The 26,579-nt window shown below is 52.0% G+C and overlaps 1 protein-coding gene across 1 annotated transcript; it reads right to left on the bottom strand.

Annotated features, from left to right (window-relative positions):
• On the bottom strand, positions 1-26,179 carry TCF25 (transcription factor 25). The gene is made up of 18 exons (XM_060254264.1): positions 25,880-26,179; positions 22,476-22,631; positions 21,255-21,326; positions 18,111-18,247; positions 16,973-17,038; positions 15,933-16,015; positions 14,027-14,157; positions 11,303-11,402; positions 10,050-10,143; positions 9,624-9,716; positions 9,231-9,336; positions 8,226-8,385; positions 5,667-5,754; positions 3,267-3,425; positions 2,243-2,333; positions 1,567-1,646; positions 1,179-1,251; positions 1-232 (listed from the first exon to the last, which is right to left on the bottom strand). Exons 1-18 carry the CDS (start codon positions 26,075-26,077, stop codon positions 68-70), a joined length of 2,052 nt encoding a protein of 683 aa, XP_060110247.1. The 5' UTR covers positions 26,078-26,179; the 3' UTR covers positions 1-67.
• Between the last annotated feature and the right edge of the window lie 400 nt (positions 26,180-26,579).

The following is a 26,579-nucleotide window of genomic DNA, read 5'->3' as shown; positions in this document are numbered from 1 at the left end:
TTTCCTCCTCCTGCTTTGGACTGTTTATTACACGGCAAGGGAGATTACAGGGGAGGGGGGCTCGGGGTCAGTCCCATTCCCCTCCGTCCCCCTCCGGATTGTCATCACGCGGCGGCTCCTGGAACTGGATGTTGGCCAACATGTCCCGCATGGCTGCCATCAGTCTGTTCACCCCCTGGTTCAGATCCTGCCCCGCACCAGGTTCCTCTGCTCCAGCAGCTCCGACTTCTCCCTGAAAGGCAACACACCATGAGATGTCTGCGCCCAGGAGGAGGGCAGAACAGGGCACCTGGCAGCTGCCTCTGTAATGACACCCCTTGCTCTGGGGGTGGGCAAAAGCAAGATGGCCAGTGCAGAAGCCTCACCTCCTCTCCTAGCTGGCCACTGGCTCTCTCAGGCCCCAGCTGGCTAGAAGCTCTGCATAAACCTTGGCAGGGCAGTTGGGGGCCCTGCCAGTGGCAGTGACCCAAGACTCTGGGCCCATAACCTGCTTAGCTGCCATTTCCCCTTGTCTGGTCCTCAGCCCATGGCTGACTTGGACCTGCTTTTGTGGATACCACCCCCTTCCAATGCCAGCCCCAAGGAACAGCCAGTTAGTGTAGCTGCATACACTGATATGCAGGGTCCAGAAGACATAAGAGAAGCCATGCTGGATCAGGCCAGTGGCCCCTCCAGTCCAACACTGTGTGTCACACAATGGCCAAAAAATCCAGGCACCAAGATCTTTTCCTTTCCTGTGTTTGAAGACAGGTGTGGCCAAGCCCTGCATTCTCAAGGGACATATTCGTCTGCAGTCCTTCAAGGAGCCTGGACTCAGGGCTCTCGTGCTCCAAGAGAAGCTAAGGAAACAGGGGCTCCCCCAGCGACAGCCTTCAAAAGGGACAAATAGTCACATGAGACTATGTCTATGACAGTCTCAAGGCTGCTTTCCCTCACTACTGAGATTGGGCAAAGTATTTTTACTGCACCCAAACTAAAATTCGCCCTGCAGGCCCCCAGATCCTCATCTCTGTTCTACAGAAACCCCACCGCCCTTCTCTGAGCAAAGCCTGCAGGACGTCTGGGAACCAGGGGAATGGGACTGACTCGCTGCATCCTGACCTGGCTGCTACACAGTGCTCGGAGGGAGAAATAAATGGGGCATGGGCACAGCCCCGTGGGTGCCACGCTCCAGATACCTGCAAGTTGAAGTTTGGCAGCAGCGAGCGAAAGAACAGTGACAAAGTGCTTTCGTTGGATGGACGATCTGCCCTGCAAAAGGGGAGACAGACTTAGCAAGTTGGGTCGTGGATGGATCGCTACCCTTCCCGAGAAAAGGCGGCAGGATGCACCTTCCCACAGATGGGTCTGTACTCTGGAAAAGTACTCTCTGCAGGAGGGAGTTTAGAGAAATACCCAGAACAGCTGTCATTCCTCACTCAGGTCAGAGAGAGGAAGGCTTAGAAAATCCTGGACAAGTCTAGTCTCAGGGAGGGAGTCAGCATCCAAGCTGCCCTTTTCTCTCTCAACACACACACACACACACAAAATTGAGGCATGGAGATGATGAGAGCACAGCGATGCTACCTTTCTGGGCGTGTGTAGGACACAATGGAGTCCAGAGGCGGCAACGGATCAAACCCCATGATAGGCTGTGAAGTCACTTCCTTGAGAGAGGGAAGCAAACCACGTCCAGGTCAGAGTTGGGGTACAAAACCATTGCCATTTCCCCTTGCCCCCACCTGCTGGTCCTCCCCAGCACCGCAGCCCCCTTGGCTCCTTTCCTCCTCCGATGATTCCTTTGTGGCCCTAATTCAGCATCATCCTTGCTCATCCCCTCCCCTCCCCTCCCTGCAGCATCCCCTCTCTGTCGGCTCTGCTTCGGCCCTGGGCACTCTGGGTGGTGCAGAACACACACACGCGAGACAGACCAGAAGCCAGGACCCTAGGCCCTCTTACAGGCATGGCATTCTTCTGAGTGAGCAGCAGCCGAACCAGTTCCAGAGGCTGACTCTGGGGAGAGGCCGTAGCTCAGAGGCACGGCTGAGGCTTCTGGCACAATCCCAGGCATCTCCTGTGACAAGAGCTCTGGCGATGGGGCTGGGCAAAGCCCCTACTCAAGATGGGGCTGCCTGGGATGGGCCACAGAGCAAATCTGAAGAGGAAGCAAGACCAGCAGGTCTAGGGCGAGGCCTGGGGGTCAGAGTGACCAAGGGAGAGGGCCTGGCACGCGTGCCAGCAATACCCCCCTCAGACCCCTCACCGGAGGCAGCGCTGCAGTGGCTTCCCTGATCTCCGAGAGGATCACATGGCGATAGATGTTCCTAGGAGCACTCTGGTACCGCACCTTCCGCCTGCAGAGAAAGGAAGGGTCAACCCTTTGGCTCCAGGGAGAGAACAGTGGGACACGCAGACACGACTCTCTCCCCCAATGTCTCTGGACAGCTCTCTTTCCCCAAGGCCTCCCTTCGAGCCCTGCCTGGGCCTCCAGGGCTGTTTGCAGACTGCCAGAACCAGCTGCGTTGTGAGCGCGCGGACGGCAAGCCTGGCTAACTTGAGAGAGACCCAAATTAAAAATCTGTTTTGGGACCTCAAACCCAGCAGAGCAGGCGGCAAACGGAGTCCCGGGGCAAGCGGCTGCACAGCACCATCCGTTACGGCCCCTTGGCTCTGCCTCCTCGTGCCACAAGGGGGCAGGATGCCTATGGAGCCCTACATGGTCAGGGGCCTGCCTATCTACGGGACTGCCTTTCTCCGCCTGTTCCCCAGAGAGCACTGCATTCAGGGATGTAACATCTATTGTCTACCCCCAGGCCAAGGGAGGCCAGACTGGGTTCCACACGGGCTAGGGTCTTCTCGGTGGCAGCACCAGAAATTGGAATGCCCTCCTGGAGGCCCTAAGGGCCCTGCGGGATCTTTCCCAATTCCACAGGGCCTGTAAAACGGAACTATTTCCAGGAGCCTTCAACACCTAAACCGGGAGAGGACTGCCACCCTACACTGCTGACGAACTACGATCCTTATGGGATCACTGTCGGAAGAAAGAAAGACCCCACCTATACTGAAACTGATCAGCACCATAAAATGTTTTTTAACTTGTATTTTATCATTTTTAAATTGTAATTGTAGATATCTGAGTTGATTGTTGGCCGCCCTGAGTCCGCTTGCGGAGAGGGCAGGATAGAAGTCTAAATAAATGGCCAGAAGGTGGTGGGAGCCCTCAGTGCAGGGACAGGGAAACAGGACAGCCAAAGCAACTCTGCCCCAGCACACTCGGCCACACTCACTTCCGCTCGGCCTCGTCCAAGACGGGGTCGTTGGCATCTACCGTCCGCAGCACTTCGTGCACGTTTGTTTCCAGCCAGGCCATGACAGCGGGGTCCTTCCACAGCGAGTGAGTGCGCCCCAGGTAGAGCGCCACCAGCTGGTTCAGGGCGGGAGGCGAACTGCAGGGGTGGACAAAGAGGTGGGTCTGGAGGAGGCAAAGTCCCACGGAAGAACTCTGCCACTGGCCAGACGGAGACAGAGATTGGCTGCAGATGGCTCCCATGGAGGCCCTGCAGCCCCTCCCTCCCTCCCTCCCCAGCACGGCTCTCCCAGGTACGGCCTGGCAAACCCTCCCCCACAGAAGCCAACAGCCAAAAAACAACAAAAATGGGCCCTTCTCCCAGGGCCACAAGGGGCTCCAGACATTTTACCAGAAAGAAAGAAGTCAGGGATGAACGAGATTCTGCCCCGGAGAAGCCACAGGGCCCCCCCACCAGGAGCTTGCTGTTTGTGCTCCAGCCCCCCCCCCGCCCCCAAAGTGGCTGAGCCGGGAGGGATTTTCTGCCAGACCTGAGCATTCCCTTCTTGGTTCCCCTCGTCCTCTGGACACGCCCCCTTTCCAGGCGGCCCCGCCCCCACATCCAAACTTGACTCCAATGAGCCTCTAAATGGCGAACAGATGCGTGAAGCTGCCTTCTACTGAACTGGACCCCACTTGGTTCTGCCAGACTCAGCACCGTCTGCTCAGACCGGCAGGGGCTCTGGCAGGGTCTTCCGCCTCCCCTGGTCTTTATTTTTAATTTTAGTATATTTCTATTCCACCCACTCCCCGTAGGGCTCAAGGCGGAGCACAACATATAATAAAACAATATGGAGCAGAGGTCCATCTGTGGCTATTTATACACACACACATACTGGCCACTGTGTGACACAGAGTGTTGGACTGGATGGGCCATTGGCCTGATCCAACAGGGCTTCTCTTATGTTCCTATGTGACACAGAGTGTTGGACTGGAGGGGCCACTGGCCTGATCCAACAGGGCTTCTCTTATGTGACACAGAGTGTTGGACTGGAGGGGCCACTGGCCTGATCCAACAGGGCTTCTCTTATGTTCTTATGTGACACAGAGTGTTGGACTGGAGGGGCCACTGGCCTGATCCAACAGGGCTTCTCTTATGTTCTTATGTGACACAGAGTGTTGGACTGGATGGGCCATTGGCCTGATCCAACATGGCTTCTCTTATGTTCCTATGTGACACAGAGTGTTGGACTGGAGGGGCCATTGGCCTGATCCAACAGGGCTTCTCTTATGTTCTTATGTGACACAGAGTGTTGGACTGGGTGGGCCATTGGCCTGATCCAACAGGGCTTCTCTTCTGTTCTTATGTGACACAGAGTGTTGGACTGGAGGGGTCACTGGCCTGATCCAACAGGGCTTCTCTTATGTTCTTCTGTGACACAGAGTGTTGGACTGGATGGGCCATTGGCCTGATCCAGCAGGGCTTCTCCTATGTTCTTATGTGACACAGAGTGTTGGACTGGAGGGGCCATTGGCCTGATCCAACAGGGCTTCTCTTATGTTCTTCTGTGACACAGAGTGTTGGACTGGATGGGCCATTGGCCTGATCCAACATGGCTTCTCTTATGTTCTTATGTGACACAGAGTGTTGGACTGGAGGGGCCATTGGCCTGATCCAACAGGGCTTCTCTTCTGTTCTTATGTGACACAGAGTGTTGGACTGGAGGGGCCATTGGCCTGATCCAACAGGGCTTCTCTTATGTTCTTCTGTGACACAGAGTGTTGGACTGGAGGGGCCATTGGCCTGATCCAACAGGGCTTCTCTTATGTTCTTAATAAAACACAATAAAAACATTTTATGAACAGACAACTCAACACAACTCAGAAAATTTCCATATCATTACAGTATTGCCCAGCCTGGCTGTCTCACATCGTAACAAGATGTTATCCCATAAAGATGGCAGATATTATTCCATTTTTTAGTACAGGTGACAGAGCCGACAGGGGAGGCCAACCAGATCAAGAATAGACACCCGCAGCCTCAACTAAAAGCCTGGGAGAACATCTCCATTTTAGAGGTTAACAAGCCAGGTAGGGCCCAGATCTCTGTAGGGAGCCGATTCCACCAGGTTGGGGCCAGAACTGAAAAAGCCCTGGTCCTAGTTGAGGCACGGCAGGTGTCTCTTGGGCCAGGGACAGCTAACAGATGTTGGGAGGCCGAACGTAACGACCTCCCGGGCATATATGGGAGGAGATGGTCTTTTCAGCTGTTGCTGCCAGAAGCGAAGCCTGGGACCTCCTGCCTGCCGAGCAGATGCTCTCCCACAGAGCCCCCCACCTGTGCCTTTTCACACCTGCGGGATGCAGACGCCCTCAGATTGACAGAGCGCGTGCCCCATACCTGAGCTGGGCATTTGGTCCAAAGAACGCGTGGGAAGCCACCATCGCATCCGGCTGCACGCTGCAGTGGTCCAGCAAAGGCATCAGAACTGCAAGAAGGGGGAGGCGGCAGGAAATAAGTTCCTCGAGGCTCAACAAACAGCACCTGGAGAGTCTCGGTTCCTGCTGGTTGCTTGGATTCCCCCCCCCTCCCCCCCTCAAAGTTTCTATCTCAATCTCTCTGGTTTGATTATATTTCAGTCTTAGGAAGGTTCGGGCAGGGGAAAGTGGGTTGGGAGAAGGGCAAGTAAGGTTAAAAATTTACACTCCAATCTTTGTTTCTCCATTAACGTATCTTCTTTCACATAAATCAAAGTATTATTCCTTTAACGATCTCTGTCATACTTTAAAAATAACATCTTCATACATTAATCTGAAATACAATTTCTCTATCCATCGTTCTCTATCTGTCACACTTTCATTTTACAGTTTCCAATCCATTTATAGAAGGTTCTCACACTTCTTTTAAATCCTGTTTACTTTCTTCTCTCAGCAAGTCCGTCAAAATGCCCATTTCTACCCTTTCAACTACCTTCGTAGTCACTTCTTTTTTGATGACTATGCCTTCTTCCAGTTTTTAGCATACTGTATTCTAGCTGCTGTTAACATATGTATACATAAATGCTTCGTTTTCCCTTTCCTTAACCTCTGGAATTATGTTCAATAAAAAACACTCTGGCTTAAATGGAATTACTCTACCACATACATCTTGAATCATCTTAAATATCATTGCCCAATATTTTTTTGCTTTTACACAAGACCACCACATGTGATAAAAAGAGCCCTCCTTATCATGCCGTTTCCAGCATGTTTTTGTCATATTTGGATACATCTTAGCTAGGTTTACAGGTGTCAAGTGCCATCCATGGAATATCTTAAAAATCTTTTCCTTAAATGTGTTTCTATCTCGATCTCTCCAATGTCTGCACACAATTCACCTCTTCCCAGCTGCTCTCTTTGAACTCAAGGCCTGTCCTTCCTCAGCAGCCAGCCCTTCGACACAGCTAGGGAGGGGGCCGTGGGGGTGGAATGTAACAGGCAGCAACCCCAAGCAATGCTCCCTCTAAGCTGCAGAGTCTTGTGAGCACAAAATTCTACTTTGTGAGCTATTAGCATTAAAGTTGTGAGCTGCTGCATAGATTAGTGTGCTCAGGGTCCATCTTTCCTGAGCTAAGACAAAAATATGTGAGCCAGGGGCTAGAAAACTGTGAGCTAGCTCACACTAACTCAGCTTAGAGGGAACACTGCTCCCAAGACCTTCCCTCGAACCTGGCAGCTGAAGCTCCTGGCAACTGGGGTTTTTTTTTAAGCAAGAAAAACACAACCAACAACCCCCAACGCCCCCCCCCTGCAGTGTTTAAGCTGCTGTGCCACGAAACTTTGAAAGGCTGTTCTCTATCAGGGGGACACACAAGCTGGACACTCTTCTCCTTCAGTGCAAGAGATAACCTTGCCTACAAAGCCCAACAGTCGTGGGGTGGGGTGAAGAAAAGCTGGTCTGCCTCCTCCCAGGGCGAGAGTGGCGGCAGCAGGGGTGGGGGGCTCAAGTGCAGCAGCCATCTAAATCTGGACAGTGCCTGGAGGGCAGGTGTGGCCAGCAGCAGCGAGTGGGTCACGAGAAACGGGGATGAAAGCAGACACCCTTGACTGTGGTTTCCTGCTGCCGCCCTCCCAAGCCAGACACGCAGTGGGAAGAAACAGGGCTTTATTCACACACAAGGCCATCCCGGGGGTGGGGGTGCTTTGGCACCCTCCCACCAGCTCTTTCTTCACAAGAGGCGTAAAGCCACGTGACCCTCTCTTCTCCCGCTCCTTTGCTGAGCCAGGGCTGCGCTTATCAGCTTGAAGGCAATCGCTAACATCTGGAGTCCCCCCCCCCAGCTGCTCTCCTGCCCCCCAGACTTCTCTGGCACCCCAAACAGCCACAGCAGATGGGGGGAACCGCAGAGGAAGGAGAGTCAGAGGGAGCACCTTCTTCCATTGCTGACCTCCTCTGGGGACAAAGAAGTCCAGCCTCTCTTGACAGCCCAAGATGAAGAAGACAAATGCAGATTTATACCCCACCCTTCTCTCTGAATCAGAGTCTCAGAGCGGCTTACAATCTCTTATATCTTCTCCCCCCACAACAGACACACAACAAGTGGATGGGGCTGAGAGAGCTCTGACAAAAGCTGCCCTTTCAAGGACAGCTCTGTGAGAGCTATGGCTAACCCAAGGCCATTCCAGCAGCTGCAAGTGGAGGAGTGGGGAATCCAACCCAGTTCTCCTAGATAAGAGTCCGCACACTACACCATACTGGCTCTCCTGGGTGTGGCCAGCACACTCCTTCCCTCCTCCCTGTTTTCATTCTGTTTTCCAGTGACACTGCACCCAGGTAGGTCCCTGTCAAGCTCTCTGCTGAGTGAGGTCCCAATGAGGATCCTGTGAATTTAGGGGGGATTTGTGAGTCTCCTGCATTGTGCAGGGGGCTGGACTAGATGACCCTGGAGGTCCCTTCCAACTCTGTGACTCTATGACTCACCACTCGGAAACATGACCAGCGCCTGCCGGATGAGCCTGGAGGCTTCCTCATGGGCCTTGCTTGACTCCGCTTCAGAGATGTCCTCCTGCTGGCTCAGAAAGAAATACGCCAGAGGGGCGGAGAAGGCAAAGTTGGGAAGCTGAGAGAGGTTCCGGTGGCTCTGTGGGGGGAAAAGCCATGATGAACCAGGCTGGTCTCTAAAAGCACATCCTGGGCACCCTCGTCTTTGAATGCGGGCAGGCCCAGTGCTGGACAGAGGCAGGCCTTGGGAAGGGAAGACCTTCCTGGGGTCAACGGGGGAGGGGGTGGTGGCCACAGTCTGCCCTGCACAATCCCCCCCGGCCCCAACCATTTCCCTGCAAAACCCTGGAAACAAAAGCAATAGCAGCAGCCTGCCTCTGGGGCTGACTCAAAAGGGACACTTTAACCACAAGGCCGTGGGAGGAGGCAGAACAAGTGGGGCTGGGGGACAGGTGAGAATTATTCACTGGGGAAGCCTCCACATAAGAGAGCAGTCAAGGTGGAGGGGAGGGAGGGGGTTAAGCAGCAGGGCTACAGTTCTCAGCAATGCCCACCCCCCTCAGCCAACCGATACGCAGAGTGGAGGGCTGCTGGTGCTCTTGGGGGTGGTGCTGTCAGCCCCAGAAGAGCAGGAGGGCAGAGGCAGTCCTCAGCCCAGGGGGTGTGGGAGTGAGAGATCCACAACAGCCAACGCGTTCTCAAACAGCTCTCTGCAACCCCAAGAGCTGGGAATGTGGGGGGAAGGCAAAGGCACCAGACTGCCATTTCTGATGGAGACCCTCCTCTCGGTCCCTTCTCAACAGCAGGGGAACAAAGCAGCTCCAGCCCCCTTCGCCAAAGGGGGAGAGGAGCATTCCATTGATGCCCAGCACTGCTGTCTGCATGACAGAACAGATCAGCCACTGGAGGTGTAAGCAATACAAAGCCCCGCCTCGACCTTCCTGCAAGCTCAGCGCACCAAACTGCCCCCCCCCCCCAACTCACCTCCCACTCCTGAAACATCCGGGTGAGGAAGGCGTGCTCCTTCGCTCGAAGCGACAGCAAGTCGATTACCAGCAGCATGCACAAGGGGTCGTTTTCCGGGTCGAGGCTGGCAAAGGGAGAGAAAAAGAAGGCTCTTCTAAGGCCTCAATGGCCAGAGGCTTCTTGGCCACCTGTGCCCACCCAATGCCCCTCCGCCTGGGGGCAGAAGCCCCTGCACAGGGAGATGCCCAGGCAATGAAATGACCCTTCTGGGGCTGGAGGGTCTTCAAGATGAGGGCAGACCGCACCCGCTCTTGCCGAAGGATGGGTGGCCAGAGGAGGAAAGGGCCAGCCCCTCCCCTGCCCTTCTGACCTGCAGGAAGCCTAAGAGAGCCCCCCCCCTCCCGAGATTACCTGAGGAGAAGTTTGCAGAACTCCAGAGCGGTGCGAGGACACCCCCTCTTCTCCAGGAAAATCATGTGCTTGAAGAGAGCCAGGCAGAAAGCTCTGCAAGAGATGCCACAAGGAAAGGCCAGATGGGAACACAGGAGAGAATCAAGTCGCTTCTCAAAACCAGGGAATCTCCACATCCAGATGCCGGCTGGGGAGGGGGGAAACGGGGGGGGGGGGGCTCATCCAGACGGTGCTCACAGTCTCAACTGGGAGAGGAGCATTCCATTGATGCCCAGCACTGCTGTCTGCATGACAGAACAGATCAGCCAATGGAGGTGTAAGCAATACAGAAAATATTGGGTGGGGGGGAGCTTTTTTGGGGGCTCACTAGTCCCCCTCCCACCCCATAATGCTGTCACCCAGCCAGCCTCACCTGCAGCCCCCTACCTGTTCTCTGGCCTCCGGTAGTCAAGCCTGCAGGTCCCGCTGGTGAGGCTGAACATGGGGTGGAAGGCGCACTCCAGGGTGTAGAGGGCCCTCTCTGGGGAAGAAAGGGGCACGATGGGAATACTGGTGGTCTAGTTCATTTCAATTGGTCAGCCTGCCAGCTAAGCTCTGCCTCTCAAGCCCCACTCCACGTGGCCCCACCTTCAGAAGGGAGGCTGGTGGTGACTAGAGGCAGGGCATTTGCTGTGGTGGCCCCTCACTTGTGGAATGCCCTTCCCCTGGAGGCTCACCCAGCTCCTGTGTTGCTCTTTCAGGTGCCGAGACAAAATATTTCTTTTCACTCAAGGCTTTTAAAAAAAAATCACTTTAGTCTAGAAACTTATCTTAAACTGTCAGCGGTCTGTTTTTATGGTCTATGTTTATTACATGTGAGGCTGAATTCTTAATACTGTATTTTAATCAGTACCTTTCAACGTTTTGTTGTTATTATTAATTGATTATTTCATAAGCCTCCTGGGGCAGGTTCCTGGACAGGCAGCAATTTCCACCCCTCAAAATAAAGTGACCAAGCAAAAAACAGGGCACATCAATGAACCTGCGAGCCCCCTCTGCCACTGTGCCCACTGGCACCCACCCGCTCCTTAGAAAGCACGCATCCCCCCGCTCCTGGGGTCAAGCATGCTATTTCTATATGCTGTTTCTATATGTGTTTAGCAGACAGGCCAGAGACAAAGCAGAGCATCACCTTTGCCTTTTCCCCCTTCTTTCCTCCCCCCTTCTCTTCTTTCCAAAAGGTGCATAATAAATCCATCTAGACCCAGGATGTTTAGAATAACCTTGTATTAACGGTGTAGAATGCCTCTCCCCCAGATTCACACAGCCAGGTCTTATCGGTTCTCTGAGAATGTGTGAGAAAGGGAGATGTCTTTATTAGCTGACTGACATTCCTTAGCCATAAAAGAGATACTAGTGAGTAGCCTTTGAACCCGCAACTCAATTTGCATCTTTATGTTATTCTTTTGAAGTTATCTGTACCCCAGCCTTTTGAAGCTTGCCTATTCAATACTATGTATGTCATTACTTCCAAGGAGTCCGTCTTTGGAGCAAGCTATGGAATTTTTCAATAAAGCAAGTTTTGATTCAAGAACAAAAGCTTGATTATTGAGAAATATCGATGCTTGACACTGGGAGGAGAGGCCTCATCCTAGGGCTGGCCAATGCCTGTGAGGTGCCCCCCCCCCCCGGCTTCTTACCCACAAGGTCTCTGGCCATCTCCTGGTCTTCCTGCATCCGACACACCTCACTAAGCTGCAACAGGGAGTCCACGTGGTAAGGGTTCACCTGGAGCAGAAGCTGCTGGCAGACAGAAGGGGGGGGATCCTCAGAGCTCTCCAGCAACACAAAAAACCTTCCCGCCCGGTAGTCCAGTCAATTTCAATTCGGCAGCCTGCCAGCTAAGGCATGCTTCCCCTGCTCTCTGTGGCCCCGCCTTCAGAAGGAAGGTCGGTGATGACTACAGGCAGGGCATTTCCTGCAGTGGCCCCGCTCTTGTGGAATGCCCTTCCCCTGGAGGCTCACCCAGCTCAGGACAAGAGGAGGTGGGATCCTTCCTGGGAGGCTGACAGAGAACCCCACCCGGCCCTCTGGGAGTCTGCTGCTCCCCTCTAGTCCAGCAAGCAGAATTTGAGGTGCCATTTGGGGCCCTCCGCTGGTGCCACTTGCATGTCCTTGTCCTTTCTCAAGGTGGAGAGAGAAATTCAAGGCAAGAAGGAAGTCGGGGCAGTGGAAGGCTCATCTCCCCCCCCACACCTGCCCCCAGTTCCAGTGCTGGTGGTCTTCTGCCAACTGCTGGCACCCGGGCCTCAGCAAACAGATGTGCCCCACCCATTTGGGCATGGAGGAAGAGGAGGGCAACACAGGAGTTGTTTTGGGAAGCCCATGGAGGCCTTTCTCCTGGACAAAGCCCTCTCTTTGGGCAAGAGCCAGCATGCGAGTTTCCAAGAACCTAACGTGCCTCATCAGGAAGGGGGGGGGGGGAGGCTGGGGCTCTTGGCCGGTCAGTGTCCCAATTACGCTAATATTAGGCCTTGGAACAGTTCTGCACTTCGCCTCCTTTGTACGGGCTGCCTTGTTTAACTCACTTTGGCATGCCTAATAAAAGCCTCAAAGCAAGGCCTGTTCTGTTAAGAACCAAGAGAAATTAGGCATCTCTCTCCAAAGCAGTGAGAAGTCTATAAATAGCAGAGTTGCCTGCCCAAATTGGAAGGGTTACATATCACTCCCCTCCCCGCCGCCGCCCCAGTTGGGAAGAACGGCTTCCTCGGGGGGCTTCTTGTCCCGTTATGGAGGCTCCTCCCAGCCAATAAGCTCCAGGAAGAACTCATGCGCCTTCTCTGTGTGTGGGTGCATGTGTGTGAGAGGGAGAGAATGCATCCAGCTTTCGCCCCTCCTCAGAATTCTCTTTGCAGAACAACAAAGTCGGTTGTTTTCCACTCCCTCTAAATAAGAGGGTGGGGGAGCGCAGACTCTCAACAGGGCTCCATCCCAAACTTATTTTTGAACACCATGATGCTGAGAGGAGGAAGCACAAAGGGCAAAATGGACTCGCAGAGGTCTTCAGCACAGAGACACACGGCCCACACACAACAGGAATGTAAGGCCTTTTTATCAGCATTAACTGATGAACTAACAAGGCAGAGTAAACTTCTATTTTCTCCTGAGTTCTTAATCAAGCTGGATATACAGGACAAAGAAGGCGAGGGTGAAAGGAGGAGAAAAAGAGATTTCAGGGCATGGCAGAGCAAACCCTGTGCCCCACTTAGTACTGAACATCAAAGCCTTGTGGAAAATTCTGTGCAGATGAAGAGAGTCAAAAGCCCACTCCTTATTTTGTATTATTTTGGTTGGTGCCACTTGAGAGATACTGCCCAACTGTTGTCTTGGGCAATACTTTCTCTAAGCTGTGGAGTCTTGTGAGCAAATATTCTACCGCAGGGGTGGGGAAATCCTTTTTCTGCAAAGGGCCATATGGATATTTATAACATCATTCGCAGGCCATAAAAATTATCAATTTAAAAAACAGTGCTCCGGCAAGAGAGAATGATTCAGGCCAGCAAAATTAATGCAAATAATTGTTTTTCTATTTGAAGGCATGTGGGGAGAGTCTAATCTGGCACACGCATGCACACACACACACCCCTGGCCTACCACCCTAGGCAAATACATAGGTCCAGGGCTTTTCTGTAGAAAAAGCCCAGCAGGAACTCAGTAGCATATTAGACCCTAATATTAGCATATTAGGTCACACCATCTGGAATAATCAAGTGCAAACTGAACTGTGACAGTCTTTTCCAGGCCCTGCAGCAATTCTGGCTGAACAGCCAGCCAGGCCCCAGGGAGGCTGCTGTGCAGTACACCTGGGCCCTGTGATCCACGCGGGGCTCTGGGGAGGTTGCTGTACAGTGCGGCTGGGCCCCACGATCCTCGCTGGCCAGCCAGGCCCCAGGAAGGCTGCCACATGGCTCGGTTCGGCCCAGCAATCCCCGAGGGCCACCCCAAGTGACCTCTCAGGATGGAGGTTCCCCACCCCCGTTCTACTGTGTAAGCTTATGGCATTAAAGCTGTGAGCTGCTGCATAAATTAGCTTGCTCTGGGGCCATTTTTCCTGAGCTAAAACAAAAATGTGTGAGCCAGAGACTGAAAACTGTGAGCTAGCTCACACTAACTCAGTTTAGAGGGAACGCTGGCCTTTGGAATCAGCCTTTGCCCCTCACTGCTACCTCCGCAGTCTGGCTATGAAACCCTCTAGCCGGCCAGGCTACAACCCCACTGTGTCCTCCTCTTGCAGTGACTTCCCAGTATAAATCCTGCACGTCAAGCCCAGGGAGAAAGGAAGGCTGCTTCATCTGGGGCAATGCTTTTGTACTCTGGAGAGCTGCCCCTGGAAGGCCCCTGAGGCTGCCCAGCTGAGCACCTACCACCAGGTTGTTGGGGTCCATGGACTCCACCGCGTCCAGGAACTTGAACTGCACTTGCTGGTACTCTCGGTGGTGCTCGAATGCAAAGTGCTGCACCCCCCGCTTTGACTCAAGCAGCCGCATGGAGAGACCTAGAGGGGGAGGGGCTGTTAAGGCCACAGACAAGGAAGGAAGAACATTTCCTGCCCACCCAGGATACAAATTCCTTACCAAACAGGATACACGCAATTCCAGAAGTCACAGCTTGAAGACAAAACAGTGTCCTCAATAGCAGAGGAAATGGGGTCCGGCTTTCCAGGTCAGCCCCATCCGGTGCTCCTAGGCAAGATTTGGATCCCGTACCCACCCCCCACCAGCTGCCCTTTCCTGGCTCCTCCGTTCCTAGTCTCACCAACACAAAGGGTTGGAATACTTTTCCTGTGAAGAAAGGTTAAAATGCTTGGGGCTCTTTAGCTTGGAGAAACGTCGACTGTGGGGTGACATGATAGAGGTTTACAAGACTCTGCATGGGATAGAGAAGGTGGAGAAAGAAGTACTTTTCTCCCTTTCTCACAATACAAGAACTGATGGACATTCAACAAAATTGCTGAGCAGTCAGGTTAGAATGGATAAAAGGAGGTGGTGGCAGCTGCAAGCACAGACAGCTTCAAGAGGGGATTGGATAAGCATATGGAGCAGAGGTCCATCAGTGGCTACTAGCCACAGAGTATTGTTAGAACTCTCTGTCTGGGGCAGTGATGCTCTATATACTTGGTGCTTGGGAGGGGAAACAGTGGGAGAGCTTCTAGTGCCCTGACCCCGCTGGTGGATCTCCTGATGGCACCTGAGTTTTTGGGCCACTGTGTGACACAGAGTGTTGGGCTGGAGGGGCCATTGGCCTGATCCAACATGGCTTTCCTGATGTTCTTATGTGACACGGAGTGTTGGACTGGATGGGCCATTGGCCTGATCCAACATGGCTTCTCTTATGTTCTTATGTGACACAGAGTGTTGGACTGGATGGGCCATTGGCCTGATCCAACATGGCTTCTCATGTTCTTATGTGACACGGAGTGTTGGACTGGAGGGGCCACTGGCCTGATCCAACAGGGCTTCTCTTATGTTCTTATGAGACACAGAGTGTTGGACTGGAGGGGCCATTGGCCTGATCCAACAGGGCTTCTCTTATGTTCTTATGTGACACAGAGTGTTGGACTGGAGGGGCCACTGGCCTGATCCAACAGGGCTTCTCTTATGTTCTTATGTGACACAGAGTGTTGGACTGGAGGGGCCACTGGCCTGATCCAACAGGGCTTCTCTTATGTTCTTATGAGACACAGAGTGTTGGACTGGAGGGGCCATTGGCCTGATCCAACAGGGCTTCTCTTATGTTCTTATGAGACACAGAGTGTTGGACTGGATGGGCCATTGGCCTGATCCAACAGGGCTTCTCTTATGTTCTTATGTGACACAGAGTGATGGACTGGAGGGGCCATTGGCCTGATCCAACATGGCTTCTCTTATGTTCTTATGTGACACAGAGTGTTGGACTTGAGGGGCCACTGGCCTGATCCAACAGGGCTTCTCTTATGTTCTTATGTGACACAGAGTGTTGGACTGGAGGGGCCATTGGCCTGATCCAACATGGCTTCTCTTATGTTCCTACGTCCTATGGAAAGCCAAACCTCAGAAAGTAAATTGGACTGGGAAAAAGAATAAGGATGTTTCCTTTGCACTGCTTGCTCCTAGCACATGTGTTTGAGTTCTTAATGCAATAAGCATACAACTCTGTTTAATTATTTGATTTCTAACCTGCTCCCTCTCCTGACCAGAGGACTTGGAGCAGGTCACAGCCACCCTGCCAACTGGTGAGGCAAGCTGCACTTTTGTCTGAGTGCAAGAAAAGGCCAACAGCAGAGCCTCTCACCTGTCTTGCTGTGACGTGGCCAGGTGCTCTTGGGCACCGTCAGCCAGGTGCTGCGGAGAAGCGGTCGCTGCCTCTGCCTTGGTCTGCGGGAGACACAACGTTCAGCGTCACCAGGGGCTGGCAATTGAAACGCAAGGTTCTCCAGAATGAGAGACTTAATCAAAAGAAGACAAGCCCAGCTTCATCTGCGGAGCAAATCCCTTTCAGCACTCAAAGAGAAAACAGTGAGACTCTTCCACAGGAAGCACAATCTGAGAGAATATTAAAAAAAACCACTAAAGGGATAAAATGTACACAGGCTTCGCCATCCAGAAATGAGGTCTATGAGGCCATCTGACAGCACTGAGGATCCTGTGAATTTAGGGGGGATTTGTGAGTTTCCTGCATTGCGCAGGGGGTTGGACTAGATGACCCTGGAGATGCCTTCCAACTCTATGATTCTATGGGGAACGGCAGAACCTCTGTCCTGCTACTCATAGAAACAAACCCATCTCTGTAAAACCACCTTTGGAATTACTTCAAGGGAGGGGAAAGGAGAAAATGAGGACAGGACAGGTGAGTTACCAGGTGAGCTGGAATTGACTGGCAGGCAGCAGCCACCTGTTACTGACCTCCCAGAACCTGCGCAATTGCTCCTGCCAGCCCAAGACCACATAGCCTCCAGGTGGACCTGGCCTCCTAAGGAAACTCTGGGACAAGTAGCCCAGCTCAACGTCACCCAGAACTAACCCAGGGGGACTCTTCTGTCTCCAGGCTGCGCTCAGGAGGCTGATGAGATTAGCACAATGAGCCAAACGCCAGCTACACCTCTAGGGAGATGCTGCTGCTGCTACTCTTCTGCCTTGGACTTCAGCACTCGGCATCTTCTGAGCTCTCTGCCAATTGCCTCTCGCTCCATAGCTGCACCTAAGGCTTTCACAGAGCCTCAGTGTTGACAGTTTAACACACAGCCACTTGGAATGTGCATTTTTAGAATAGAACTGCAAGCAACTTTCCACCGAGACCTAAATATCTGCTTCACGCTTTGGCTGCTTGATCACCTCTGATCGCCTAGAACTGCTCGGGCCCCGAAATACCTCTTCAGCTCAGTTTCTGGATTCAAGTTCCTGTGGGGGGAAAAATTCAATACATGAGTCCCTGTCTTTGCTGCTTTCTAAAGCCCCTGCTCCAGAGACCTGTCCCAGCCCTCCACCCAGCCCTCGCTCCCTCAGAGGGGGCTGCCGGCTGCAAACACCAGTCTACCCCTCCCCCCGCTCCCCCGCCACAAGGGTAGGTGGAAGCAGGATGCAGCCTCCTTTCAGTGAGTGCTCCCTCTTCTGGACAAGAAGTGCAAGAAAGCCAATCCACACCCCAAGCCTCTGGCCCCACTTGGATTTTCTGTTGATTGTAAATTTTATGTATTATGGTTTTTATTGTATACTTATTGTATATTTTGTTATACCTACTATACACTTTACAATTGTATATTTATTGTATACTTTTAAATTATACGTTGCTTTAATTGTTGTTAGCCACCCTGAGCCTGTCATATATGAACATATGAAGCTGCCTTATACTGAATCAGACCTTTGGTCCATCAAAGTCAGTATTGTCTTCTCAGACTGGCAGCGGCTCTCCAGGGTCTCAAGCTGAGGTTTTTCACACCTATTTGCCTGGACTCTTTTCAGTTGGAGATGCCGGGGATTGAACCTGGGACCTTCTGCTTCCCAAGCAGATGCTCTACCACTGAGCCACTGTCCCTCCCCTGCTCTCCAGGGTCTCAAGCGGAGGTCTTTCACACCTATTTGCCTGTGCCCTTTTTTGGAGATGCTGGGGATTGAACCTGGGACCTTCTGCTTCCCAAGCAGATGCTCTGCCACTGAGCCACCGTCCCTCCCCAGGGGAGGGTGGGATATAAATATGATAAAACAAAACAAACCAAGACCTTGGCTAGTGAGTTCAGGGGACTGGGCCCGAGGCCATCAAGTCACAGCTGACTTTTGGGATCCCCTCAGGGGGTTTTCAAGGCAAGAGATGCTCACAGGTGGGTTTCCCATTGCCTGCCTCTGTGTCGCAGCCCTGGGCTTCCTTGGGGGTCTCCCATCCTAATACTAACCAGGCCCAGCCCTGCTTAGCTTCCAGACCTGACAAGATCATTGGGCTAGCCTGGGCTACTCTCCGGTGCTCTCAGCCTCCTACCTGTGCTCCACATAGAGCAGTGGCCGACTGTCCGTGATGACCTTGCCTTCATTCTGGGACCACGGCCCAGCAGAGCTCTCCAGCCTCACCAGGATGCTCTCGATGTCTTCGGCATCATCATCTTCATCTCCGGGGCACTGTGGGGAGTCATCAAGAAGACAGCAAAGGAAGTCTGACTCTGATATCCAGCCTCTTCCCACCTGCCCTTCCCCCTGCCCTGGAGAAGGCCTGATTCTGGCCCTCGCTGCTGCTAAGAATATAAGAGAAGCCCTGTTGGATCAGGCCAATGGCCCATCCAGTCCAACACTCTGTGTCACAGAAGAATATAAGAGAAGCCATGTTGGGTCAGGCCAATGGCCCCTCCAGTCCAACACTCTGGCTCACAGAAGAATATAAGAGAAGCCCTGTTGGATCAGGCCAATGGCCCCTCCAGCCCAACACTCTGTGTCACAGAAGAATATAAGAGAAGCCATGTTGGATCAGGCCAGAGGCCCCTCCAGTCCAACAGTCTGTGTCACATAAGAACATAAGAGAAGCCATGTTGGATCAGGCCAGTGGCCCCTCCAGTCCAACAGTCTGTGTCACAGAAGAATATAAGAGAAGCCATGTTGGATCAGGCCAATGGCCCATCCAGTCCAACACTCTGTGTCACAGAAGAATATAAGAGAAGCCATGTTGGGTCAGGCCAATGGCCCCTCCAGTCCAACACTCTGTGTCACATAAGAACATAAGAGAAGCCATGTTGGATCAGGCCAATGGCCCCTCCGGTCCAACACTCTGTGTCACATAAGAACATAAGAGAAGCCCTGTTGGATCAGGCCAATGGCCCATCCAGCCCAACACTCTGTGTCACACGGTGGCCAAAAAAATTAGGTGCCATCAGGAGGTCCACCAGTGGGGTCAGGACACGAGAAGCCCTCCCACTGTGCCCCTCCAAGCACCAGGAATACAGAGCATCACTGCCCCAGACATAAGAACATAAGAGAAGTCATGTTGGGTCATGCCAATGGCCCATCCAGTCCAACACTCTGTGTCACAGAAGAATATAAGAGAAGCCATGTTGGATCAGGCCAATGGCCCATCCAGTCCAACACTCTGTGTCACAGAAGAATATAAGAGAAGCCATGTTGGGTCAGGCCAATGGCCCCTCCAGTCCAACACTCTGTGTCACATAAGAACATAAGAGAAGCCATGTTGGATCAGGCCAATGGCCCCTCCTGCCCAACACTCTGTGTCACAGAAGAATATAAGAGAAGCCATGTTGGGGCAGGCCAATGGCCCCTCCAGTCCAACACTCTGGCTCACAGAAGAATATAAGAGAAGCCCTGTTGGATCAGGCCAATGGCCCCTCCAGCCCAACACTCTGTGTCACAGAAGAATATAAGAGAAGCCATGTTGGATCAGGCCAGAGGCCCCTCCAGTCCAACAGTCTGTGTCACATAAGAACATAAGAGAAGCCATGTTGGATCAGGCCAGTGGCCCCTCCAGTCCAACAGTCTGTGTCACAGAAGAATATAAGAGAAGCCATGTTGGATCAGGCCAATGGCCCATCCAGTCCAACACTCTGTGTCACAGAAGAATATAAGAGAAGCCATGTTGGGTCAGGCCAATGGCCCCTCCAGTCCAACACTCTGTGTCACATAAGAACATAAGAGAAGCCATGTTGGATCAGGCCAATGGCCCCTCCGGTCCAACACTCTGTGTCACATAAGAACATAAGAGAAGCCCTGTTGGATCAGGCCAATGGCCCATCCAGCCCAACACTCTGTGTCACACGGTGGCCAAAAAAATTAGGTGCCATCAGGAGGTCCACCAGTGGGGTCAGGACACGAGAAGCCCTCCCACTGTGCCCCTCCAAGCACCAGGAATACAGAGCATCACTGCCCCAGACATAAGAACATAAGAGAAGTCATGTTGGGTCATGCCAATGGCCCATCCAGTCCAACACTCTGTGTCACAGAAGAATATAAGAGAAGCCATGTTGGATCAGGCCAATGGCCCATCCAGTCCAACACTCTGTGTCACAGAAGAATATAAGAGAAGCCATGTTGGGTCAGGCCAATGGCCCCTCCAGTCCAACACTCTGTGTCACATAAGAACATAAGAGAAGCCATGTTGGATCAGGCCAATGGCCCCTCCTGCCCAACACTCTGTGTCACAGAAGAATATAAGAGAAGCCATGTTGGATCAGGCCAATGGCCCATCCAGCCCAACACTCTGTGTCACACGGTGGCCAAAAAAATTAGGTGCCATCAGGAGGTCCACCAGTGGGGTCAGGACACGAGAAGCCCTCCCACTGTGCCCCTCCAAGCACCAGGAATACAGAGCATCACTGCCCCAGACATAAGAACATAAGAGAAGTCATGTTGGGTCATGCCAATGGCCCATCCAGTCCAACACTCTGTGTCACTTGGTGGCCAAAAAACCCAGGTGCCATCAGGAGGTCCATCAGTGGGGCCAGGACACTAGAAGCCCTCCCACTGTGCCCCCTCCAAGCACCAAGAATACAGAGCATCACTGCCCCAGACTGAGAGTTCCATCAATACACTGTGGCTAATAGCCACTAATGGATCATTGCTCCATATGTCGAATGAATGAATTTATTTATAACAGTCATAGACCAGCAAACAATTTATAAAATATGTTTATCCAATCCCCTCTTGAAGCCATCTATGTGTATAGCTGCCACCACCTCCTGTGGCAGTGAATTTCATGTGTTAATCACCCTTTGGGTGAAGAAGGACTTCCTTTTATCCATTCTAACCCAACTGCTCAGCAATTTCATGGAATGTCCATGAGTTCTTGTATTGAGAGAAAGGGAGAAAAGTCCTTCTTTCTCTACCTTGTCTATCCCATGCAGAATCTTGTCAACCTCTGCTCATTCTGTTGCTGCTTCAACTGCACAGTCCCTTCTCCAATCCAATGTCCTCCAGGACTGGCACCCCAGATCCCACGGTGGCACCTCAGTTCAAGCCAGCCTCACAGCAGACGACATGCCTCAGATTCTAAGGAGAGCTTGGGACTGGGACTGACTTTTGCCCTCTGCGTTAACCCCTTGATTGGGCACCAAACCCTCCTCCACCTCATCAGGCACTTCGGGGTCACTGATGCTTAATGCTAATCTCCAAACCGAGGCAAACTTACGGGAGCCTCGCCTGCTGCATTCTTCTTCTTTCTTTTCTTCTTCTTCTTCCGTGTTTTGTTACTTGGTACAGCCTTTATTGAGGGGGAAAAGCACACGGCATTGATAAGATGCAGCCTGAGGAGTCCAGCTGAACACCCAAATGCAAAGAAGGGATCCAGTCAAGGGGAGGTAGAAGGAGAGACAATTTGGTTCAGTGCAAATGAAAGTAGCCTGCAGTTGGGCACGTGGCAGCATTCCACCACCATTTCCCCCCTTGGAAAGCACAGAGTGTTCTTCGCAGATGGTGCTTCCTTCCATGCCCACCCCTCCTCTGGCATTTAAACCCAAAGCCATGTTTTCATGTGGCACTACAAGGACCACGACTGAACCCCACCAAATATCTCTTTCGTTTTCAGGGCTTTCAAGGGAATAGCATCCCTCTTGGAGACCTAAGAGGTTAGTGCATCCTACTTTAATTTGTCTCTAATCACTTTTAGGGCAGCAGGAGGTCTGAAACCTTCAGGTTTGACTAGACCAGACATGGGAAAGCTCCTGACTTAAAAAAAAACCACTAAAAGCCTACCACCTTTCCACCATTTCCCAAGCAAATTGCTATTAGCTCAAGGGTGGGGAAGACAGGTACCATATTGTATCTGTTTTACCGCTTTGGCTACAGCTAATACCAGTTCAAGGAAGCCTGTGTATAACAGAGCAGCAGCATAAAGGGTTAACTTTCCTTCCTACCATCCCAGCCCCATCCCAGCCTGTGACACAAACACACAACCCACAGTTAAATTTTTGGAGAGCTGTTCATCATTTCGCCCATCTTTTTTCTTGCACCTTTAGGGAAAATGTTGCTTTCAACTTGCATCTTTCTTTTTTCGTCTTTGACTAGAAAGAAGGGCTTGAAAACAGATTTCAGTCTGCTTAAGGCTGAACTCTGACCCGTCCCTTTAATCCTTTCCAAGTGAGGATTTGACAGGTTATAAGAAACAAATTATCTATAGAATTCCAGAAGATTCCTGCTCACTCACACTCACAGCAAGACCTCTTCATGTAGTGTATGAATGGGCACTGGATACAACCACAAAGTCCATCTGATCCCCTTGAAGGTCAGATTTGGTAGGACTTTGCATTGGGGACTGTCCCTTGCTCAGATGGTGAGATCTTTAAGGATTCCCTGCCTTCTCCAGGCTTCCTTTGATCCAGTCTATCATCCCAGCTGACTGCAAGCTACTTGCCTTCTTGTCCAGTTGCTCCACCTCTTCTCCATCTTTCCCCCTGTCATTCTCCAGACCTTCAAGTTCAGCTTCTCCTTGGCTCCCTGTGTGGCCCTCCTCTTGAAGCCCAGAATTTTCTCTCTCCTCAGTGGATGCTGGCTCACCCTCAGGAGTTATCTGTGCAAAATTTAAGAACGGCATAATTCAATTAGCCCAATCAAGCAAACAGAATCTGTATCCTTCTCATCACTGGAAACAAACACAAGGACTATCTATGCCTTTTCTTGAATTAAAAAAAATAAAGCAGATGCATGGATTTACTTCTTCTATAAAGGAAAAAGTCCATAGCTCAGAGCATCTACTTAGTGTGATGAAGGTCCCAAGATCAATCCCCAGCACCACTTAACAAAGAGAACTCGGGAAACAGTGCGGGGGAGGGGGATCCTGTCAAGGACCTTGGAAAGCCACTGCCAGAGAGGACAAGAATGGGATAGATCAGCTGAAAATCTGTTCAGGCAATGTTTTATGTTCACAAAGTCAGGACAATTAAAAAAACCCCTACTCTGTTTCTTTCTCATAACACTAAAAAAAAAGCTAAACCCCACCTTTTCAGCAAAAGCCACACAAACAGCTCAGGAGCAACACATTATGTTAAACTTCCCAGTAGAGTCAGCACAATAAAAACCCTGCGCCTGCAGCCAGTCACAAAAAATGACCAGCCTCAACCCAATAAAACAAGACCCCAACCTTAATCAAGGCGCGGGGCAGCAAGTGCAAGACTGATAAAAGGAAACGTTTCCTTACCCAGTTATTTGACAGATACGGTGCTGACTCAAATGCCTTAGAGACCAAAAAAAGAACTCAACAAACGTGTGGAGAAGAAGCGGTGGAAAGGAGGAGATCGAGTCCAGAAACAGATGAAAGCCGTAACTACCAAAAGCAGGTGCAGAGATGGCATACCAAATATTAGCAATCAGATATGGAGTATGGGGAGAGGGAGCAGCTAATGCCCCCGCAGTCCAGTCCTTGAAAGCTGATCTCCTTCCATATTATTAAGTCTTGCTCTGTGTCCCACAGATTTTGGTGATGATGTGGCTTTTTTTGGTGATGGCACCTAACTCTGGAACAGTCTCCACCTTCAAGCTTGTCAGGCACCCCCCTGACTTTCATGTAGCTGTCCAGCTAAAACAGGGTAGCCAGCTCCGGGTTGGGAAATCCCTGGTGATTTGGGAGTAGGCCCTCAGCAGGGTATAATGCCAGACAACCCACCCTCCAAAATACCCCTTTTCTCCAGGGGGCTGATTAGTAGTAACTCTGGGAAATCTCCAGACACCATTTTTGGCTTCTTAATGTTTGCTTTACAACTTGCTTTTTTCTTAATCACAGAGTTGGAAGGGACCTCCAGTCATCTAGCCCCACCCCCTGCAGGAAATTCACAACTACCTGCCCCCCACACCCCTAGTGACACCTGTTCCATGCCCAGAGGATGACCGGGGGGGGGGGCGGGGAGAAACCTTCCAGCTGGCAAATTGACCTGGATAAAACGGCTTCCTGATCCCAAAATGGTGAATGTGCAAGAAAGGGCCAAGAGAACAAAACACTGGTGCAACCCATCCTGCCCTCTCCCTCATGATCAGCCTAAGTTCATAGAATCAGTATTGCTGTCAGATTGTCATTTAACCTCTGCTTGAAAACCTCCAAAGAAGGAAAGCCCATCACCTCCTGAGGAAGCCTGTCCTGAAAAAGCCTGCTCTGTCAGGAAGTTCTTCCTAATGTTGAGCCGGAAACTCTTTTGATTTAATTTCAACCCATTGGTTCTGGTCCTACCTTCCGGGGCCACAGAAAACAATTCCACACAATCCTCTATAGGACAGCCCTTCAAGGACTTGAAGACGATGATCATATCCTCTCAGTCATCTCTTTTTCATGCTAAACATACCCAGCTTGGTCTTGGTCTTAGTGTCACTGGACTCTACCTTTGTTCTGTTCCAGGGGTGGCCAAACTGAGGCTCGGGAGCCTCATGTGGGCCTTTCACACATTTTATGTGGCTCTTGAAGCCAGCCAGTGGTTTGGAGAATGCATTTAAAGTTACTTTCTTTCAACCTCTCTCTATCAATTTTCCTTCCTCCATTCCTTGCAGCTGTCAAACATCTGATGTTTATTTTATGTGGCTCTTACATTAAGAACATAAGAGAAGCCATGTTGGATCAGGCCAATGGCCCCTCCAGTCCAACACTCTGTGTCACATAAGAACATAAGAGAAGCCCTGTTGGATCAGGCCAATGGCCCCTCCAGTCCAACACTCTGTGTCACATAAGAACATAAGAGAAGCCATGTTGGATCAGGCCAATGGCCCATCCAGTCCAACACTCTGTGTCACATAAGAACATAAGAGAAGGCCTGTTGGATCAGGCCAGTGGCCCATCCAGTCCAACACTCTGTGTCGCATAAGAACATAAGAGAAGCCCTGTTGGATCAGGCCAGTGGCCCCTCCAGTCCAACACTCTGTGTCACAGAAGAACATAAGGGAAGCCCTGTTGGATCAGGGCCATGGCCCATCCAGTCCAACACTCTGTGTCACATAAGAACATAAGAGAAGCCGTGTTGGATCAGGCTAATGGCCCATCCAGTCCAACACTCTGTGTCACAGAAGAACATAAGAGAAGCCGTGTTGGATCAGGCCAGTGGCCCCTCCAGTCCAACACTCTGTGTCACAGAAGAACATAAGGGAAGCCCTGTTGGATCAGGCCAATGGTCCATCCAGTCCAACACTCTGTGTCACATAAGAACATAAGAGAAGGCCTGTTGGATCAGGCCAGTGGCCCATCCAGTCCAACACTCTGTGTCACATAAGAACATAAGAGAAGGCCTGTTGGATCAGGCCAGTGGCCCATCCAGTCCAACACTCTGTGTCACATAAGAACATAAGAGAAGCCCTGTTGGATCAGGCCAGTGGCCCATCCAGTCCAACACTCTGTGTCACATAAGAACATAAGAGAAGCCCTGTTGGATCAGGCCAATGGCCCCTCCAGTCCAACACTCTGTGTCACATAAGAACACAAGAGAAGCCATGTTGGATCAGGCCAGTGGCCCATCCAGTCCAACACTCTGAGTCACATAAGAACATAAGAGAAGGCATGTTGGATCAGGCCAATGGCCCCTCCAGTCCAACACTCTGTGTCACACAGTGGCCAATATATGTGTGTGTGTGCATATATATATATATACACACACATACACACACAAACATATACACGCGCACACACACACATATTGTGGCTAATAGCCACGTTAAGCAAGTTTGGCCACCTCTGTTCTATTCTGTCACATCGCAAGCTGCCCCAAGGACGTTGCTGAGGAAGCAGCGCAAGCGATATCCACACAAATGTTTGCGAGGGATGCCGAGCCCTCCCGGGCCTCTCACCAGCTCGAAGAGGTTGGCGACGCGCCCTGCCGCCTCTTGCCGGGGCTTCCTCCGCCTGCCGCTCGCTCCATCCTGCCCAGACCGCGCCGGGAGCTGCTGCTCCTCCTCCTCTTCTTCCTCCTCCTCCTCCTCCTCGGCCTCCGGCAGGGCCTGCCCGCGCAGCTCCCCCCGCAACCGCCTCAAGGCCCGCCGCGACATCCCCAGGCTGTAGCAGGCCGGATCAGAAACACCAACGGACCGGAAGCCGGAGAGAAGACCCGAAAGAAAACAACAGCCCTTCTAGGAGACAACTCGTTCTCCTTCTCGCATGCGGAAGGGGTTCTTTCTCGCGCGCTGGGTTCTGCGCATGCCTCCTCTGCCCTGATGCTAATATGCGCGAGTCGAAGTACCGCGTCCGAGGCAGGCGCTGCAATTCTGTGGGCCGACGCCCGAGGGCGCTGGTGCTTCACTTCGCGGTGGGTTTTTCTCCGCTGCAGAGCCCGGGAGCGGGAGCGAGCTCGGGATGGAAGCGGCGCCGCTGGACTTTGGGCTCTTTCTTGCAGTCAGGGGGTTTGCGGGGGGAGGGTGGGGTTGGTTGGTTCCCCTTCCCCAGCCGGCCATTTGGGGGAATAATAGACCACAATCTTATAAGATGTGGCAATCAGGCGAAGCCTTCATAAGGGCAGAGAACTGCGTTTGTTCAGGGACGCCCGCGCGCGCA

Source organism: Heteronotia binoei, chromosome 14 (assembly GCF_032191835.1).
Source record: "Heteronotia binoei isolate CCM8104 ecotype False Entrance Well chromosome 14, APGP_CSIRO_Hbin_v1, whole genome shotgun sequence".
NCBI lineage: Eukaryota > Metazoa > Chordata > Lepidosauria > Squamata > Gekkonidae > Heteronotia > Heteronotia binoei.
This window is presented reverse-complemented; position numbering and strand designations above follow the sequence as displayed.